The sequence below is a fragment of the Mustela nigripes genome, chromosome 2 (genome assembly GCF_022355385.1).
Source record: "Mustela nigripes isolate SB6536 chromosome 2, MUSNIG.SB6536, whole genome shotgun sequence".
In the NCBI taxonomy this organism is placed as follows: Eukaryota; Metazoa; Chordata; class Mammalia; order Carnivora; family Mustelidae; genus Mustela; species Mustela nigripes.
Genome location: NC_081558.1, coordinates 127,843,296 through 127,864,194, shown reverse-complemented (window position 1 = coordinate 127,864,194; position 20,899 = coordinate 127,843,296). Strand labels below are relative to the sequence as shown.

At 36.5% G+C, this 20,899-nt stretch overlaps 2 protein-coding genes across 2 annotated transcripts in view; both read right to left on the bottom strand.

Annotated features, from left to right (window-relative positions):
• The window catches only part of SERPINI2 (serpin family I member 2), a 33,209-nt gene extending 31,154 nt beyond the window's left edge, over positions 1–2,055 (bottom strand). Inside the window, exon 1 of the mRNA XM_059388062.1 lies at positions 1,809–2,055. Coding sequence (XP_059244045.1) covers positions 1,809–2,055 — 247 coding nt within the window. The remainder of the gene's footprint in view (positions 1–1,808) is intronic.
• Positions 2,056–10,306: 8,251 nt separating this feature from the next.
• The window catches only part of WDR49 (WD repeat domain 49), a 134,507-nt gene continuing 123,914 nt past the window's right edge, over positions 10,307–20,899 (bottom strand). The window contains exon 19 of the mRNA XM_059388061.1: positions 10,307–10,645. Within this exon, the coding sequence (XP_059244044.1) occupies positions 10,515–10,645 (131 nt within the window). The 3' untranslated portion in view covers positions 10,307–10,514. The remainder of the gene's footprint in view (positions 10,646–20,899) is intronic.

Genomic DNA, 20,899 nt, shown 5'->3' with positions numbered 1-20,899 from the left:
ATCTCTAAATATAATTACTCTGTTCTGAGGCAAACATACTGAACTTAGTAATAGTGATTAAATTCCCACATCAAAAATCTGGAAAGTTCCTCTGATGGTTAGGACACATTACCTGACAGTGACGCAAAAGTCTAAAATTAAAATCATTATGGAAATTGAGGACACAGTTAGCCAGAGAAATGGACAACCCTTTCTTTTTCTTTCTTTCTCTCTCTCTCTCTTTTTTTCTCTCTCTTTTTAAAGATTCTATTTGGGTGCCTGGGTGGCTCAATGGATTAAGCCTCTGCTTTTGGCTCAGGTCATGATGTCAGGGTCCTGGGATCAAGCCCTGCATCGGACTCTCTGCTCAGCAGGGAGCCTGCTTCTCCCTCTCTCTCTCTCTGCCTGCCTCTCTGCCTACTTGTGATCTCTCTCTGTGTCAAATAAATAAATAAAACCTTAAAAAAAAAAGATTTTATTTATTTACTTGACACAGAGAGAGAGAGAGGGCACCGAGGAAGGGAGAAACAGTGGGACAAGCAGACTCCCCACTGAACGCTGAGTCAGATGTGGGAGCCAACACAATGCCTATCCCAGGACGCAGAGATCATGACCTGAACCAAAGGCAGGCACTTAACTGTCAAGCCACCCAGATGCCCCAACAACTACCCTTTCAAACAGGATGACAGCACTAAAGCTTCTATACAGTATCTCAGACCTTCTGGGGACTCTGCAACAACAATCCTTAATACACAAAAAGACCTCAGATAGGTTATCTGAGTGCTTTTTAAAAGAGATTTCCTAGGGGCTCCTGAGAGGCTCAGCGGGTTAAGCTTCTGCCTTCAGCTCAAGTTAGATCTCAGGGTCCTGGGATCAAGCCCCACATTGGGCTCTCTGCTCAGCAGGGAGTCTGCTTCCCCCCTACCTATTTGTGAGCTCTCGATCTTTCTCAAAGATTTCCTAGGGCACATGGGTGGCTCAGTCAATTAAGCATCTACGTTCAGTTCGGGTTATGGTACCAGGGTCCTGGGATACAGGACCTAGTCTGGATCTCTGCTAGGTGGGGAGCCTGCTTCTCCCTCTCCCTCTGCTTGCAGCTCCCCCTGCTTATGCTGTCTCTCTGTCAAATAAATAAACAAAATCTTTAAAAATAATAAAATAAAAAAAGGTTTCCTTTAAAGACTATTAACCAAACAAGCTTTTAAAATGTATGTCTACATTACTGCTTTTTCTTGGTCTCAATCAGGTGAAAAAGTTGAATTTTAGTTATAAAACTAATTTTTAAAAGCTAATAAAATAATGAGAGATCCACACAAAGATTTCTGGGTGAGGATGTTCACTGCAGCATTTTTATAAGAGAAATATAGGAAACTACCTAATAATGAGAGGTTAAGTAAGTAACAATATTTCCATAAGAGGCAATAAAAGGCAACAACTAAAAATTATATTCTGAAGCTGGTATGAGAAAATGATCACAACATACTGAGAGTGGAAGAATAAACAAATATACATACATAGACACACACATGCACACACAACATAAGTCTCAATTAAAACTGCCTGAAACAGGACAGAAAAAAATATACTAGTATACTCACAGTTTCATATCTGTATGAAAATATCTGTATTAAAAATAGTACATTCTTCTAGTAACATTTTCATTAGAAAACAATTAAAATGAATATTTTTTAAAATTCTCCATTTTATTATAAGTTCACACTTTTGAATATTTTCCATGTATTTCAATTCTGGGACCCTGAACTTCTAACTGGCAAAATAAATTTGAGCACATCTTATCCAGTATAAATAATCATAAGTAAGAATCTCACCGGCTGAGGTTTCCTGAAGTTTTAAAGTTTGTCTTATCTGCTGTCGTGCTTTTCCTTTTGCTCCCAGTTGTACCATCCCAAGACCCAACATTGTTCCAAGGGGGGAAAATATAATGTTGTTCTCGTGAGATAAAGAAATAGCTTGGTAAAGGTCCACTGCAAATTCGATATTTCTTTGAGCCGACGGTCTTGAGGCTTGGCTTCCAGAAAAAATCAGTAGGAAACTCCACAACAAGATCTTACACATTTTGACCTCTGTGCGTTAATAAAAAAAAAAAAAAAAATGGTTTTCAAAATAATCAGAATTTACCATAGTAAGCTCCAACAGAAAACTTGTTACCTATTAGAACAGACTATTCTAAGATGATTCTCATGCCGGTTTTCAGATGAAGGATCATCTTTTAGGAGAAATAGATCCTGTGCTAATGGCATTTTTATATTCCTTCAAGAACTAGATCAAAATACAAAGCAGTCATCTAAAATCAAAGAAGTTATAATTCTGAAACACTATCAATAAGCAATACTATCTCTAAATAGCTGTATGATACTTTTTCCTATTTTTCCCATGATTCTAAATGGGATCACCTCTAACTCTTTATCAAGGGAATTCTCTGTCCACTCTACTCTAAAACTGTAAATCAAAAGAGAAACAGAATAAAAAAATGAAGACACTCTAGTGTGGTTTTAAACCTATAATAGAAAGTTAATGCATTTTAAATTAGTTTGAGTAATCTGGCAAAGTCTTTGCAGTAGGAATTCTCACACTTTACACAATCTCACTTATGGGGCAAAATACCCCAAAATCCAGAGTGCACTTTTTTCAAAGTGAGTAAAAACAAACTTGGAAAAACCATAAAGAAACATAATTACCATCAAATACAACTGATACAATAACAAAAGAAGAAAGCAATTTTTTAAAAAAAATCAAAGAATAATTTGAAACTTAACACATACAAAAGAGGTGTAATTGAGAACTTTATACAATTTACAATACTAATGATACCTCGTTAAAGTGTTCTCCACTAAAAATACAGGAAATTCAGCCATCTGACTACATCTTAAGAATGAGTTTCACGATATTACCACAAACTTCATGAAATACTGATTCTGAAATCCTTATAAATTTTAGTGATACTACTTTTACCTTACAAAAAACACATCTTAGTATCCCTTAGTAACTCCTAGTTTAATAGGTTACTAGGAAATAATGTTCATTGGGGATAAAGATGAAAGCCTCCAGAACAATGTATTGTTAGCCTTAAAAAATGAAGAACTATATTTCTAAAGTGTTTTATAGACCATTATGAGGGTCAAAATGACCCATTTGTTAAGAGTCACTATTACATATAAAGATTACTAATAGTCAACTATTCTCTAAAACTAAGATATAGAATCATTAGCCAGCTAATATTTGTAGTTAAACTCTGTTTGCTTAGGTACACAACTTGAAAAGGAAAAAGACCTCAAAATGCAATTTAAAAAAGCACTTGTTGGGGCACCTGGGTGGCTCAGTGGGTTGGGGCCTCTGCCTTCGGCTCTGGTCATGATCCCAGGGTCCTGGGATCCAGCCCCGCGTCGGGATCTCTGCTCCTCTGGGGAACCTGCTTTCTGCCTGCCTCTCTGCCTACTTGTGATTTCTCTCTCTCTGTCAAATAAATAAAATCTTTAAAAAAAAAAAAAAAAAAAGAACGTGTTGGGGCGCCTATGTGGCTCAGTGTGTTAAAGCCTCTGCCTTCGGCTCTGGTCTTGATCCCCGGGTCCTGGGATGGAGCCCCACATTGTGCTCTCTGCTCAGTGGGGAGCCTGCTTCCCTTCCTCTCTCTCTGCCTGCCTCTCTGCCTACTTGTGATCTCTGTCTGTCAAATAAATAAATAAAATCCTTAAAAAAATGTATATTTTCAAACAAATGTTTTATTTGAGGATTAAATTAGTACATAAGGTTGTGAACTGTTGTGCAACAATAGGAAAAGCCAGTAAGAGAAGCTTTATGTCCAAAATACATTTCTGTGTATCATTTTCTAATATATTCAATATCTCAGAAGATTTCTGATTAGAAATATCAATTTGTAGAAATAAAAGTAGTCAAAATGTTATTTGTACTTTTAAGTCACCAAGCGGCAATTCATTAGGCACATCTACATGTATTTGGTTTGTGTCAGAATAATAACAAATAATATTATGAAAGATATAATTTTCCCTTATAATAGAATCTGAGGGGTATCTTCTTATGATTATTAATAATCTTAATAACTAAAATTAACATTATTTGAGCATCCAGTTCTCCCAGAAAATTTCTACACAAAGTTCACAGCAAAAAATTGTCTTAAAAATTCACTTACCTCATTAGGTTTTGAATCCTATTTCATTAGAAAGCATGAAGTATTGTGAACCAAACAACATGATGAATAGTCCTATAAGAATTTGGCCTTCAAATTTACAATGACACCATTTAAAGAGAATAAAAGTAATGTGTTAATTTGATGAATTTAAATATTATCTGTATCAAAGTGAATTGAAATACCATTTCTTTACTCTTTGATCAGTATTATTGCATAGGGCTTCATTCAAAAGCTATTTAATTTTAAGATACTTACCCCAAATTCGCTTCTGATTATTCACTGTAGTTTTATAACTGAAATGCAACTGCTTGGAAACACTAGTACTTAAAATACTTGATCAGTCAAGGCCAACTTTATTTATCTTGAACGCTGTATGATTAATTCCTTTAAACCCAAAGCAGGTGTTCACTACCTTTGTATAAAAGGACAAATATGATCAGGTTAATGATCAATGATGCAACTGGCAAGAATTGAGAGAGAAAACCATAATAGTTTTATAATATTTCACCCATTATTCCACTTCTTTTACAGTAAACTGAAATAAAACTTGGAAGGATATACTAGGGCTTGTAAATTTGCTAGTAATTAGTTCTTTTTGTTTCTCACAGGACTTGCACATCAGATTACCAATGTATGCCATCATAAATATTTCAGAATGCCTATGAGAAAAAGGATAAAGCTAAATCAAGTCCAGAATGCAGAGACAAATTGCTGCTGCACTTACAGAGTTCGCAACAATTCATCAAATTATACAATTGTCACAGGAATTTCCTGTGGTTACATTTTAATCCTTAGGAAAAAGAGTAGATACTGAGAAATGCACTCTCTATTTTGAACAAAAAGACCAGATTAAGATTATTGATTTACCAAATTATACGAAGGCAATACTATTAAACATAGATTTAATAATAAACATCGATTTTACTTTTATACACTTTTAAACTTTTACATGGTTTTCTCTACCAACAGTTCATTCAAAAAATGGATGCATAATTGAACGGTTCATTCTTCTAGTTCAAATCCATCACCTCAATGACAATCAGATATTTAACACATTGTATTATTCATCAGTTGTCTCTAAGAAGAAAAATGGAATATTTGTTCCAGTTACTATCAACTATTCCCTATTCATAATTAAATGTAGTTGTTTCTGATAATTTTATGAAAAAGAAATAAAGAAATAAAATGAATATAGATACCTTCAAATGGAATTCATCAGAAAAACTTTTTCAAGAACCTTGTTAACCTCTTTCAGTGTCCTAATGGGGCTAGAGTTCACTGCCCAGCCCTGATGGGGGCTATAGGCCATAACCTCTTAATTCACTAAAATTCTTAACTGCCCATCTAAGTGTCTCTAAATGTTTTCTAAATCTTGGGTTATAATAATATTACTTGCTCTAACATATGCAAATTCATTTCCAGCTTTTAATTTAACACTATCAGCGATCATTTTCCAAAAAGAGTTATGCAGCACAAGAGCACAATCTTTCTTCTTATTCTACTATGCAATTCATAAATAATAAGTCTGAATGTTCAAGATTATCACTCAATCAATGCTTTTCTCCCCCTGTAGTGACACCAGTGAACATCCATCACAAGTACCATTGGCTACCAAATTATTATTTCTCCATATTACTCAGATCATAATATGATTTAACCTGGAACAAGCCATTACTTTTCCTTCCAATGACAGAAGCAGACACTCTATCTTAGTAAGATCATTTAATGAAGTTGTTCTGTAAGGACCTTATGTTAGAGCAGTTCAAGCAGAATATACATTTTCCTGTCTTTGGGGAGTAAAAAAGAATGGCTATGAATTTCTCCTCCATGGTTTAAGCTCTTTTAATAGACAATAAAGATACCACAATTATCCATAAAATATTCCTGCAGACCTTTTAAATATTTTCACAAATTTGTTCCTTCTACAACTTTATTTTATCTCTAAAGAATTAGGGAAAAAAATTCATTACTGAGAACCAAAGTGTCTTGGTATTAATTTGATACTACTACTGTAAAAAATAAATCTTTTATATGTATGAAAATAATAGCAAGAGGTTACAAGTTCAAGATCATCATCTTTCTTAGCTTTTTGTAGATTTTTTTTTAAGTAAAAATGTATTTAATTCCAAACCTTAAAAACATACAGGAAATGTTCTCATTAATAAAGGACTTAAAATCTAATTCTTCTATTGGAGCATAGATTAACTTCAGGCATTTTTTTTTCCTCTGTCAGGTTGCTCCATATGCTTTGTGTGGTAAAAGAAAAATATTCTGAGAAGAGAACAGGTTAAATTATGTTTAGTGTAAATCTACATACCACATACAAAGTAGTCTACTGAAAATTCTGGCACAGTCTATTTTAATGTGACAAGTCCCTCTCGCTGTAGAAAAATGGATCTTAAATAATTGAACCTAAGTGTTAATTTCAGAAATAACTTATAAAGTCTTCAACTCTAGGAACATTTGATAGGCGAGACCCTGTTACTTGCCTCACACAACTAGATGCTATAAGATAGAAGAATAAGACGTTAATAACCAAATGTCTTCTTATTTTTTCCTTTTGTGTGCATTTTCATTCCAAGTATTAGAAACAGTAACATTAAAAGAGACTTTCATACCTCTAAAACCTCTAGTCTCATTAAATATACTTGTGAGACAGCTCCTCTTAATTCCTTTCCCGGAAGAGGCCCTGAAGTTAATTAAAGATGGGATTAGGGTTATACACAGCACAGTGCCTTGCACACATGGTAGGCTATAGAAAGGACCCTGTCTATATGAATGAGACACTTTCAGACTAATCATTTCAAAGTCATTTCCAAGGGTAAAAAAAGTAAAATACTTCTAGCAAAAGAATTTCCAATTTATACCAGAAACACTAGTCGGATCATTCAACTTTGCCTAATAAACCACTGCATTTTATGTGCCTTCACTCCAGAAAGCTGATGGCAGAAGAAGTGTATCCTATTGATATGTGTATACCTGGTGTCTGTAAGAGTCCCTTACATGTGTCTTAAATCATTGGTTGGGCAGGTGGACGGGTGAGTGGATGAATGGATCAAGAGATGGAGGGTTGGGTATATGGATGGGGAGCAGAGCCTGCACAAAGTATTTGGTACCCATATTATAGCTCTTCAACATCTTAATATTCCCTTAAATTTCTGGAAATGTGGCTCAGATTTCACTCCACTGTACTGTCATCCATCTATAATTCAAAAGTCATATGTTCAAAGTTTGAAATGATGGATTATCGAATCAAACCTCCCAACCAGTGCAAGAATTCTCTGCAATATCCTTGTGAGAGAGTTATTCAACTGCCAAAGCATATCAATAAATCCTTTGTTCCAAGGCATCCTTTCTCATTTTAAAAAAATAATTTACTTTGAAATACTTTCAAATTTACAGAAAAGTTGCTGGTATAACGAACTAGCATCTCCTTCTCTCTGTGTTTCCCTGGTGGTTAACATTCTGCCACACATGTGTGCTCAGTCTAATATCTAACCTTTCTCTCCCTCTTCCTCTCATAGAGATGCAAAAAATATAAAAACTCACTTACATTACGTATCTAATACATATATATGGTAAATGTGTGTGTGTATACACACACATTAGTATTTTCTGAATCATTTGAGAGCAAGCTGCAAGTATAATTTGTTAATCACTCCTAACCATGTCTTCCTTCCTCCCCTCCCCTCCTTTTTTTTAATCTCTCTTTTTTTCTTTCTTTTTCTTCCACCCGCCCTCCCTCCTTTCCTTCACCCCTCCCTTTCTCTGTCTCTGTCTCTCTATTTGTAACCATGAATTCACAGGGGGATCTCTAACCCAATCTAACATCTCTGGGTTCTTTCTACTTTTCCTCTTTATGTTATAAAAATGAGATACTCGCCTCTCATCCTCAATATACTCACTGATTTATTCATTTTTTTAAAGATTTTATTTATTTATTTGACAAGGAGAGATCACAAGTAAACGGAGAGGCAGGCAGAGAGAGAGATAGAGGGAAGCAGGCTCCCTGCTGAGCAGAGAGCCTGATTCGGGACTCTATCTCATGACCCTGAGATCATGACCTGAGCTGAAGGCAGCGGCTTAACCCACTGAGCCACCCAGGCACCCCTGATTTATTCATTTACTTACTAAGTATTGATTTTCTCAACGTAACCAACCTCCCTACTACGCTGGCCGTCTCCTCCACTTACCTCTCTGCCTTTCTACCACCTAAATCCCCCTCCCACTGCCCAGTCCCAGGCTCATGGATCCAGTGGGATTCTCTGCTGGGTCTTTTCTCTGTTCCTCTGCCTACCTTTCATAGCCAAGCAGCAGGCCTACCACCAATTTCTCTGCACCAAGATGGGAAGGAGAGGGAACATGAGACAGCTCTTCCTGTTTTAGTCAGTATTAGGAAGCAGTTCTAGACTCTGCCTTCTTAAAATTGTGTTCATTGTTTCAACTTCTACTCTTTTTCTTCATGGTAGCTTTGAAATATTTGAGAATAGGTTATGTCTCCCATGAATTCTTTCTTATGCCAGACTTAGCCATTTCTTTACCTGTTCCTCTGCAACATGGTCTCCAGAGCCTTTATCACTCTGACAACATTTTCCAACATTTGTTGATTGATGCAAATATATATTTATTTTATACCTTTTCCGGATGTGATTGCCATTCAAGGGGAGAGAAAAGCAGTATACGTAAAAGTCACAGTGCCTGACCAGGACGCACCTAACTGTAGCTGGAATAGGCAGCATCTTCTAAACCTCTTCTCTGTCACCCTCTCCACCAACTGAAACATTTGCTTCACTGATGCTAGAAATTCTTTTGCTGGAGTTCATTTCACTGACTTTATAGGAATAAAAAGAAGTGAAGGAAAAGTTGAAGCGAGAACCATGGTCTTTGGAGTAAAACAGACCTGGACTCTAATCTCAACTCTGCCATAGACATTTGGGCATTCTTCTGATGGATCCAGATCTCAAATTTTAACCCTAAAATGATTCTTGGGTGGCTTAAACAGAAAGAAGATTTACAGTTACTGAGCAGAGTATGCTTCTATATATTGTTAGTTCTTTAATTGCGTGCTATACCAAAATTCCTCTTAAAATACCACATTTTGGGGGCACCTGAGTGGCTCAATGGGTTAAGCCTCTGCCTTCAGCTCAGGTCATGATCTCAGGGTCCTGGGATCGAGCCCTGTATCAGGCTCTCTGCTCAGTGGGGAGCCTGCTTCTCTCTCTCTCTCTCCCTGCCTGCCTCTCTGCCTACTGGCGATCTCTCTCTGTCAAATAAATAAATAAAATCTTTAAAAAAATACCACATTTTTCGAAGAACTCTTTAAAATGCAAATGTGTAGTAAATAATTAAAGTTAGACGAATGAATTTATTAATTACTCCTACAGAACAGTAAATAAAGAAGCATAAGAATACTGGTTACCTTGTAGATGATGATATTTATAAAGAAAAATAGATAGAAAAAGTGAGGCATTGTGTTTCAGAACCAAACATTTCCTACTTGAGCTTCTACATAGAATGAGTCCTATATATATATATAGCTTCAGTCTCTTTGATTTTTTTATCTCCAAGGTTATTACCTCTTTGGTTGTGCTATGCCTCTCAAGAATATGTAAAACCAAATACAGGAGTAGAACATATGCAGTAATTTCTCAGTAAGTACACAGAAAAATAAATGTAGGTCTGTGACAATGAATGGGAACAGTCCTACTGACATTTACAGAATCATTTTAAAAGAGACTAGAGGAGCACCTGGGTGGCTCAGTTGGTTAAGCATCTGCCTTCGGTTCAGGTCATGATCTCAGGGTCCTGGGATCAAGCCCCGCATCAGGCTCCCTGCTCAGCGGGGAGTTTGCTTTGCCCTCTCTCTCTGCCTCTCTGCCATTCTCTGCTCCTACTCTAAGTAAATAAATAAAATCTTCAAAAATATTAAATAAAAGAAACTAGAAAGTGTGTAAATATGTAGAAATGGCTTTCTCAGTTAAGTTTGCTGATAGTCACTGTGTTTGTGTTTTTCATATTTAACTTCAAGGCAGCTTTTACAATAAAAATTGATCAAAAAGATTTGTCTGTCAAAGTAACCAGAAGTGCAATTGGTTAGAATACATTGTTCTGAATATGTACATTTTTACATAAAACCACTTGAGAACAAATGATGCCAGTTGTTATTGCCTCCTCTTTAATCAATCTTTTACTGAGAATACACAGAAAGTAAAAGGTGATGGATAAAAGCAGCACTGAGACATTGTCTGAAAACAAAACTTCCCGAAGTTTAAATATAAAGTAAAAGAATGGTGCAGAATTCTTGATTCCTTATATGTGTTCTATATTCATACTTCATTTGACAATGAAATATTTATTTCTCTTTCAATTATAATTGCTTCTTATTTCTTTTTATCTTCACTTCACTACTTGTTTCTTGACATAATTGCTTGGCTCTTCGTTCCCGATCCAGAATTTCTTTGGGGAACAGGTTTTTCTCATCAAATACGGCTTTCAAAGCTATGAAATGATGAAGAAAATGACATGGAAATTATACTTGGTAAAAGACTCAATTAAATGAAATAGTGGGGAGAAAATTCTTGTTTCAATTCATCCGAAAATTCGTATGTTCCTAAAACTGAGAGTGTATTTGGGGGAATTTTCTCTGAAGCTCCTGCTATTCCTTTTACTTCAATTTAAATTAAAAAGTTAAATTTTCACAGAGTTTGTTCTATTAATGTATTTATATCATGATAGAGATCCACCATTTCACAGTAGAAGACTAAAGAAGCTTGTGTTTTCCACTTTTGCTTTTTAATCTACTTAACAGCTATCAAAGACTCATAAAAAGCCAAGAACAAATTATTCTGTATTGAAATAAGACAATTAAAATAATCAAAACACAGTTTGACTGTCTGCATGACTAAACAAGTGCATCTGCAATCATGTCTTTGTAAGATTCTTGGATCTGCAGGGATCTGTGGCTTCAGAAAAAAAGAGCCAAATTATCCCCATGAGTGGCTATATTATGCATCAGTGAGAAGTAGAAGGAAATTGTGCCACGCATTCAAGAAAATAATTTTGGCCTTTTGCTTAATTTTATCATTTCAACAAATGTTTACTGAATGTATATTATGCACAATGTTCTATGCTCAGGCGTAAATGGGACACAAATATGACTAAGTCACAGACTTTCTTCCAACTGGAAGAAAGGAGGAACAGTGCCCAAATAACCAAAAGTTCAAGTACAATAAGATACAGTTCTAAGAAAATATGAGCAACAGAAGCTGTGGTGAAACATATCAAGAGATTCTAAGAAAATGCAGAGATCAGAGGAAAAGCTTTAAGGATTTAAACACTATTTGACATAGATATTGAAGTCCAGGTAGGATTTTGAGTTGATAAGGACCATGGACATGAGGAAGAGTTGGCAAAGGGGGAAAGAAATGTCAATTAGAGGGAACAGAGTAAATAAATGTGTGGAGAAACAAGAGCCCTTATTTGGATTATTCTGAATAATTCAGTACAATGTGACCGAAGTTCAAAATATAGAGAGAATGAGGTTGGAGCAAGACAAAGGAACACTTTAAATGCTGAGCCCAAGGAATATGACATAAACTAGAGAAAAGTTGAACAACCTCATAGTACCATGCCATCTTTATATATTTGGATTGGGGGGGAAAAAAAAAAAACTCTCTCCACTTCCCATGCCAACGTGACTGTTTAAGTCAATATCTTTCCACTTTTTCTCTTAGATATTATACAAGAACAACAGGGAAAATGAGAAAAATATAATTTGGCAAACAGACTCCACACGAGTAAAGCCCAAAGATAGAGGTAAATTGCAGCCTGCAAAATGTGGAGAAGGGCAAGAGCTCACAGTAGGCAGAAGCTATGCAAGATAAAGTGATGAGTATGGAAAGTGTAAGAATGCCAGCTGCCATAGCATCACAGAAAGTTCTAGCAAAAAGACGTGCACTAAAAATAAGGGGCCCACCCTGTAGCACAAATACTTTATCTCTCATTCATATCAATGGATGTAAACAGAGGTGAATAAGGCTGGAAGCAAAGGCCCTCCACAATACCCCGTATATTCAGTGAAAGAGATGAGGCAAGACTACATAAAGAACCACGCACATGAGCCATTTTTTGCTAAGGACAGTCTGCCCTCACAGGTTGTAAAAATTGAAGGCCATTCAATGTTACAAGCTCTCGCCTCAGAACCTACAAGTTCTATATGTTACAAGCTCTCGCCTCAGAACCTACTATAAATTTCAAGTCTAAAAACCCCAACTCATTAAGACTAATAATTAAGAGAGGAAATAAACATATTTTTAAAAAGTGGCATATCAGGGACATAGAGGACTATAAGCAAAATTAGAACCATAACAAAACGAATTTTAAAAAGAACAGAACTCATCAATACACAGACCACCACCAGAGAAATATTTCCATTGGCCAGATACATACCGTTACTGAGCACTTCGTCACATATTAAATTTTAAAACTTGAAAGAGCACTTACCTCTGTGAAGCAAGATCACAGAACAGAAGTGAAAGAAGTCAGGAAATGGCACAACAGGAAGTGAGGCAAGTGAGCTGGCAGAACTCAGGAAAAATCTCTCGAGCAAGAATAGACTATGGGGCAACATAATGGGGAGCAGAATTTACAGATGAGAGAAGCAAAAATAATAAGATGAAAAGTAAGAGAAGATATGAGAGAGGAAAGTGATACTGAAAAAGAAATAGATCCAACAACACAAGCATCACATGAGTCCTTCAGAAAGAATGCCAGAGCAGAACAGATGTTTGAAGACATCATGTATGAAGTTTTCCTTACATCAGAGACAATATGACATATACAGAAAGGACATATGGTGGCAGCAGGAAGAAGAGAGTGAGAATAGTCAAACAAAGCAAATCTTAGTAAAATTATTAGACTTCAGAGAGATTCACTTGGCAGTCAGACAAAATGATCAAGTCACTCAAAAGGAGAGAAATGGATATCTTACATTACCTATCTTCATAGTAATGATAGATACCAGAAGGCAGTAGAGCAACACCAACAAGGAAATCAAGGAAACAATGTATGAAATATGGATATGATACAGACTGCCACAAATCTTAGAGTTAAAAAGAGTTTCAACATGCAGGGAATTCAGGGACTAGTGTTTCTAAAAGAACTTTTTGAGGAAATTTCTACAAAATAAATTAGTACATGAATGACTGAGGAAAATTTAGAAAAAGGTTTAGTAGTGAGCCCTGAATGTTTTTAAAGTAGAAGTGGGATTAAAATAATATTCAGTTTAGGATAACAAAACAGAAGGTAGAAGCCACATGCCTGACAATGTAGAAATGATAAAACTAACAAAAACTGGAAGAGTGAGGGAGAAGCAGCTTTATTCATGATAAATCAGTGACAGCTAAGAGGCAAAGGACTTAAAACAACAAGTCATCATGGCCGTAGAAGTAAATGTAACAAAATAAAATCAGCTCAAAGAAAGATCGAATTATTGAATAAAATTAGTTAGTAGAAAAAAAGAGGAATGAAGAAACATGCTTATTTTATCGTCAGTCAGCATGGATGTAATAGTTACTATCCTAGAAAACTGAAGGGCTAGAAGAATTGTATAAACATATGAGTATAAAGGTACCACTAGAACAATATATAACAACCTCCTGAAGTAAAAACAACAAAAAAATTACAGATCCAGTGAAAGCTTTAAAAAAGATATAAATAATACATGGCATAAAAGAGTGTGAGAAGTACCAAACCAAAATATCTAACATATTGATCAATTTAAATGTGCCCAATTTCATGATTTAAAAAAAAAATGACTTTTTAGTTGGATCAAAAGTAAAACTCAACACGCATCTAAAATGAAGTGATTCTAAAAATTTGAAATAGAAGGATTAGAAGAGCATAGCAGGCAAATCTAAACCCAAAGAAAGCAAGAGGTCAAAATCTAAAATCATCAGTATATAGAGAAAACCTCAGAGAATACACAGAGACTTGGACAAGTGGGTGCCAGAAGTAGGTGATACTGGGAACTGGACAAGTCCATATCAAGGAAGTGAGAGAGACTTCTCACTGGATAATTTTTTAGGTGCTCAATATTTGATTAGTGTGTATTTTGTTTTCTTGCAATAGGACAAAAATGAATAAACCTAGAACTACCTCTTAAGCAAAGCTACAAATGAAAATACTTTGCATTTGCCTAATACCAGCAGTACAAGGTCTATGGATTTCCGTACATCGGTTGATTCTGTCCCGAATGACTGCAGATTAGCATTTGAGGATCCCAAGTCATTCTGAATGCCTTAGAGCTCTCCTGAGCTCCACTGTGAAAGCCAGAATGTTCCTTTTGAAATAAACTCTCCCGTTTTACTGATATATTTCTCAACTACATGAGGAATTTGTATCAAAATTGACTGGGTTTTAGGACCTTGAACCGATGACTGATAGGCGCTTGCAGATCTAAAGAGAGGCAGTCTTACCTGAATAATTAATTTTTTTGAGTTAAAAACATGATAAAAAAAATTCACATACAGGGGCAGATCCTTGTTCCCTGCACCCAAAGTTTACAATTTGGGGAGGTCTCTAAAATACACGTATATAAAACTACAGATACATAACTATTCATAAAAATAGCTATTTATTGAGAATGAGAAAATCAATCTCAGCAAATTATTGAAGTTTTAGAGTTGGGTCCTTTTCTTCTGAGATCTTCTTTAGGAAAGGCATCTGAAATGCTTACCCAGAAATGCTGCCTGCTTGCAATCTGGCTTCCACTTTTCCCCAGAACACTAAAACTCACAGCAACTACTAATACTCAAAAGAGATGAGGCCCATTAAGCAACCTCCTGGCTTTACTGGCAAACTCTTTCATGTTGCAAAAATGATGTCATTAACCTAACACCTTCTAAACCGGTAATACTGATCAATTCGTCTTACTATTCAGAGTAACAACATCTGCTAGGTTAATGGCATAATGCTGTCATACGATAATGTGAGTGAGTCTGCAATGATTGTGTGAAACATCTAAGAGACCATTAACCGTTTATTGAGCTTGTTTAAGATTATAAAGGAATGTCCTTAACCTTGCTGTGATAACTTGCTTTCTTGAAGTATTAACTGGCAAGGCTAAAGTTCCCAATTATTCAATCAAACATTAATCTAGGTGTTGCTCTGCAGGGATTTTGCTGATATAATTAAAATCCCTAATCAATGGACTTTAAGTAAAAGAGATTATCCAGGATAATCTGGGTGAGTTTCATGGAGTTTCATTCTGTCCTCTCCTGACTGTCTGCAGAGGAGAGCTTTAGACTGGCGCTCAGTCTGCCCAGGATCTTCCCTTCCCGATTTAGCCCTACTCATTTTGGACTTGCTCAGTCAGCCCTCACAATCCCATAAGTACATTCCTTGTCATAAATTTCAATATATGGTCCTGCTGGTTCTGCTTTCCTGAACCCTGACTGATACACTTGCCATAAAGTGCACTGTTTATCTCAAGACAATTGTGAAGGGCAAAGTGTTCTCCTCGAGTCAAACTGGTGTGTCAAGGTTGGTGGTTTGTGACTAGAGTCTGTTGGTTATTCCTTGTAAAGAAAACATATGTTTATTCAAAAGTATAGCTTGTCTTAAAGCCCTCTCAATTCCCACATAGGTACTATGTGGGACCTCAAGTCTCAAACTTCTTGTTTTCTGGGCCAACAACATTTAATCTTAAAGAGTAGTTTTCTTTGAAGGGCTAGTAACAGGTAATGTATATGGCCTCTGAAGGCTTCTATTTACTTAAACTCAAAGTCTTTGTCCAGGCTGCATGGCCCCACATAATGTAATCCCTCTCCGCACCCCCCTCAACCTCATCCTGTACTAGTCTCCATCTCTCTCATACTACCCCAGCAACAGTAACTTTCTTTCTGACCCCAGAACACATCAATCCTGTTCTCAACTCAGTAGCTTTATACTTCTGGACCTTGTCCTTGGAGTGTCCTGCCCCTAACACTTCATGAGACTGCTTTTCTATCTTTCAGATTCCAACAAAAAAATCAGAGGAAACTTCACTGATGCTCCCCTAGTCATGTCTTATCACATTATTGTGCTTTATTTTCTTCATAACTCTTACTAATATCACCATCTAAACTTATCTTCATATACTTATTATCTGTTTCTCCCCAGGGGGATAAACTCAATAAAACCAAAGACCTTGTCTGCCATCAAATCTCATATTCCCAGGGCACCCAACAGGGCATCATGGGAGGACTTCAAAAAATATATGTTTTAATAAATAAACAAGTGAGTGAAGATACCTCCAGGAATATGAATTGGGCTAGGTTTGGTGGGCTCACTTCTCAAAATTTGGAATTCTTGCATTCCAGAGACCCATAATGATGAAAGAAAGATGGTTCACTGTGTCATATAGCCATATATGCATCCACTTACCACAGCCCTTAAAATCGACATCTAGCGTTATTGGTAACCATTTACACTTACTATTTGTACCTTGGAAAATATGACATTTATATATTCATTACTTCATTCTATAGCTGGCTGCCCAACAAGGTTTGTTATAAGGATACCCAAAAGGTGTTTTAAGAGTAATGAAAATGAAAGATATGGTGGTCATGAAGGTATTAAAACATTTTTTTTATTAAAACATTTTCACTGAAATAAAATGATTTGATAAACTTAATAAAGCAAAGCTGATCTTTTGTCATCTGATGCTTCCCTTGTCCCTTGATTAGCAACTAACTGTATCAGACAAACAATAGTGGCAAACACCTCACAAAGGCACCCTAGCAAGAAAGAACTTGATGGCCATCTAAATAGAAGCACGGCAAGGACCAGCTGTTGCTCATCAATGAATATCTAGTATTCTGAAAACTTTCTAATTCACATCCTTTATCCTATTTTATTCTAAGTCCTCTAGATAAGTGCTTTTCAGAATACGGTATGTGCCAGAATTACCCAGAAATCTTGTTAAAAGGTAGATTCTGATTCAATAGATCTGAGTTGGGGCCTGTGATGCTACATTTCTAACATTATCCCAGGTGGTGCTCATGCTGTTATCCACTGGCCATGTCTTGACACCAAGTTTCTCATTCTTGTATCTAGACTCTAGAGCAGTATTACCAAGTTGTCATTTAATTTCAGCAATCACTGAGTAATAATCAGGTAGCAAAGCAACAGATTGTTGGCAGGGTGGTGAGGACTGGTTCAAATTCTTTAACAGTCTTCATATAACTCCTAAATAATTGTAGATTAAGACCTGTTGAACTTTTTTTTTTAAAGACTCACTTTTAAAATTGTTAAATCTTCTTGTTGGACAGACCCTTTGAGTATGATATAGTGTCCTTCCTCATCTCTTATTATAGTCTTTGGCTTAAAATCTAATTGATCTGATATAAGGATTGCCACTCCTGCTTTCTTCTGATGTCCATTAGCATGGTAAATTCTTTTCCACCCCCTCACTTTAAATCTGGAGGTGTCTTCGGGCTTAAAATGAGTTTCTTGGAGGCAACATATAGATGGATTTTGTTTTTTTATCCATTCTGATACCCTGTGTCTTTTGACAGGGGCATTTAGCACATAAACATTCAGGGTAACTATTGAGAGATATGAATTTAGTGCCATTGTTTTGCCTGTAAGGTGACTGTTACTGTATATGGTCTCTGTTCCTTTCTGATCTACCACTTGTAGGCTCTCTCTTTGCTTAGAGGACCCCTTTCAAGATTTCCTGTAGAGCTGGTTTGGTGTTTGCAAATTCTTTCAGTTGTTGTTTGTCCTGGAAGCTTTTAATCTCTCCTTCTATTTTCAATGATAGCCTAGCTGGATATAGTATTGTGGGCTGCATGTTTTTCTCATTTAGTGCTCTGAAAATATCATGCCAGCTCTTTCTGGCCTTCCAGGTCTCTGTGGATAAGTCAGCTGCCAATCTAATATTCTTACCATTGTATGTTACAGACTTCTTTTCCCGGGCTGCTTTCAGGATTTTCTCTTTGTCACTGAGACTTGTAAATTTTACTATTAGGTGACGGGGTGTGGGCCTATTCTTATTGATTTTGAGGGGCGTTCTCTGAACCTCCTGAATTCTGAGGAAAGAATTAATAAAATTGATAAACCCCTGGCCCGACTTATCAAAAAGAAAAGAGAAAGGACCCAAATAAATAAAATCATGAATGAAAGAGGAGAGATCACAACTAACACCAAAGAAATACAAACTATTATAAGAACATACTATGAGCAACTCTACGGCAATAAATTTGACAATCTGGAAGAAATGGATGCATTCCTAGAAACATATAAACTACCACAACTGAACCAGGAAGAAGTAGAAAGCCTGAACAGACCCATAACCAGTAAGGAGATTGAAACAGTCATTAAAAATCTCCAAACAAACAAAAGCCCAGGGCCAGACGGCTTCCCGGGGGAATTCTACCAAACATTTAAAGAACTAATTCCTATTCTCCTAAAACTGTTCCAAAAAATAGAAATGGAAGGAAAACTTCCAAACTCATTTTATGAGGCCAGCATCACCTTGATCCCAAAACCAGACAAGGATCCCACCAAAAAAGAGAGCTATAGACCAATATCCTTGATGAACACAGATGCGAAAATACTCAACAAAATACTAGCCAATAGGATTCAACAGTACATTAAAAAGATTATTCACCACGACCAAGTGGGATTTATTCCAGGGCTGCAAGGTTGGTTCAACATCCGCAAATCAGTCAATGTGATACAACACATCAATAAAAGTAAGAACAAGAACCATATGATACTCTCAATAGATGCTGAAAAAGCATTTGACAATGTACAGCATCCCTTCCTGATCAAAACTCTTCAAAGTGTAGGAATAGAGGGCACATACCTCAATATCATCAAAGCCATCTATGAAAAACCCACCGCAAATATCATTCTCAATGGAGAAAAACTGAAAGCTTTTCCCCTAAGGTCAGGAACACGGCAGGGATGTCCATTATCACCACTGCTATTCAACATAGTACTAGAGGTCCTAGCCTCAGCAATCAGACAACAAAAGGAAATTAAAGGCATCCAAATCGGCAAAGAAGAAGTCAAATTATCACTCTTCACAGATGATATGATACTATATGTGGAAAACCCAAAAGACTCCACTCCAAAACTGCTAGAACTTATACAGGAATTCAGTAAAGTGTCAGGATATAAAATCAATGCACAAAAATCAGTTGCATTTCTCTACACCAACAGCAAGACAGAATAAAGGGAAATTAAGGAGTCAATCCCATTTACAATTGCACCCAAAACCATAAGATACCTAGGAATAAACCTAACCAAAGAGACACAGAATCTATACTCAGAAAACTATAAAGTACTCATGAAAGAAATTGAGGAAGACACAAAGAAATGGAAAAATGTTCCATGCTCCTGGATTGGAAGAATAAATATTGTGAAAATGTCTATGCTACCTAAAGCAATCTACACATTTAATGCAATTCCTATCAAAGTACCATCCATATTTTTCAAAGAAATGGAACAAATAATGCTAAAATTTATATGGAACCAGAAAAGACCTCGAATAGCTAAAGGGATATTGAAAAAGAAAGCCAACGTTGGTGGCATCACAATCCTGGACTTCAAGCTCTATTACAAAGCTGTCATCATCAAGACAGCATGGTACTGGCACAAAAACAGACCCATAGATCAATGGAACAGAATAGAGAGCCCAGAAATAGACTCTCAACTCTATGGTCAACTAATCTTCGACAAAGCAGGAAAGAATGTCCAATGGAAAAAAGACAGCCTCTTCAATAAATGGTGCTGGGAAAATTGGACAGCCACATGCAGAAAAATGAAATTGGACCATTTCCTTACACCACACACGAAAATAGACTCAAAATGGATGAAGGACCTCAATGTGCGAAAGGAATCCATCAAAATCCTTGAGGAGAACACAGGCAGCAACCTCTTCAACCTCAGCCGCAGCAACATCTTCCTAGGAACAACACCAAAGGCAAGGGAAGCAAGGGCAAAAATGAACTATTGGGATTTCATCAAGATCAAAAGCTTTTGCACAGCAAAGGAAACAGTGAACAAAATCAAAAGACAACTGACAGAATGGGAGAAGATATTTGCAAACGACATATCAGATAAAGGACTAGGGTCCAGAATCTATAAAGAACTTAGCAAACTCAACACCCAAAGAACAAATAATCCAATCAAGAAATGGGCAGAGGACATGAACAGACATTTCTGCAAAGAAGACATCCAGATGGCCAACAGACACATGAAAAAGTGCTCCATATCACTCGGCATCAGGGAAATACAAATCAAAACCACAATGCTATATCATCTCACACCAGTCAGAATGGCTAAAATCAACAAGTCAGGAAATGACAGATGCTGGCGAGGATGCGGAGAAAGGGGAACCCTCCTACACTGTTGGTGGGAATGCAAGCTGGTGCAACCTCTCTGGAAAACAGCATGGAGGTTCCTCAAAATGTTGAAAATAGAACTGCCCTATGACCCAGCAATTACACTATTGGGTATTTACCCTAAAGATACAAACGTAGTGATCCAAAGGGGCACGTGTACTCGAATATTTATAGCAGCAATGTCCACAATAGCCAAACTATGGAAAGAACCTAGATGTCCATCAACAGATGAATGGATCAAGAAGATGTGGTATATATACACAATGGAATACTATGCAGCCATCAAAAGAAATGAAATCTTGCCATTTGCGACAACATGGATGGAACTAGAGCATATCATGCTTAGCGAAATAAGTCA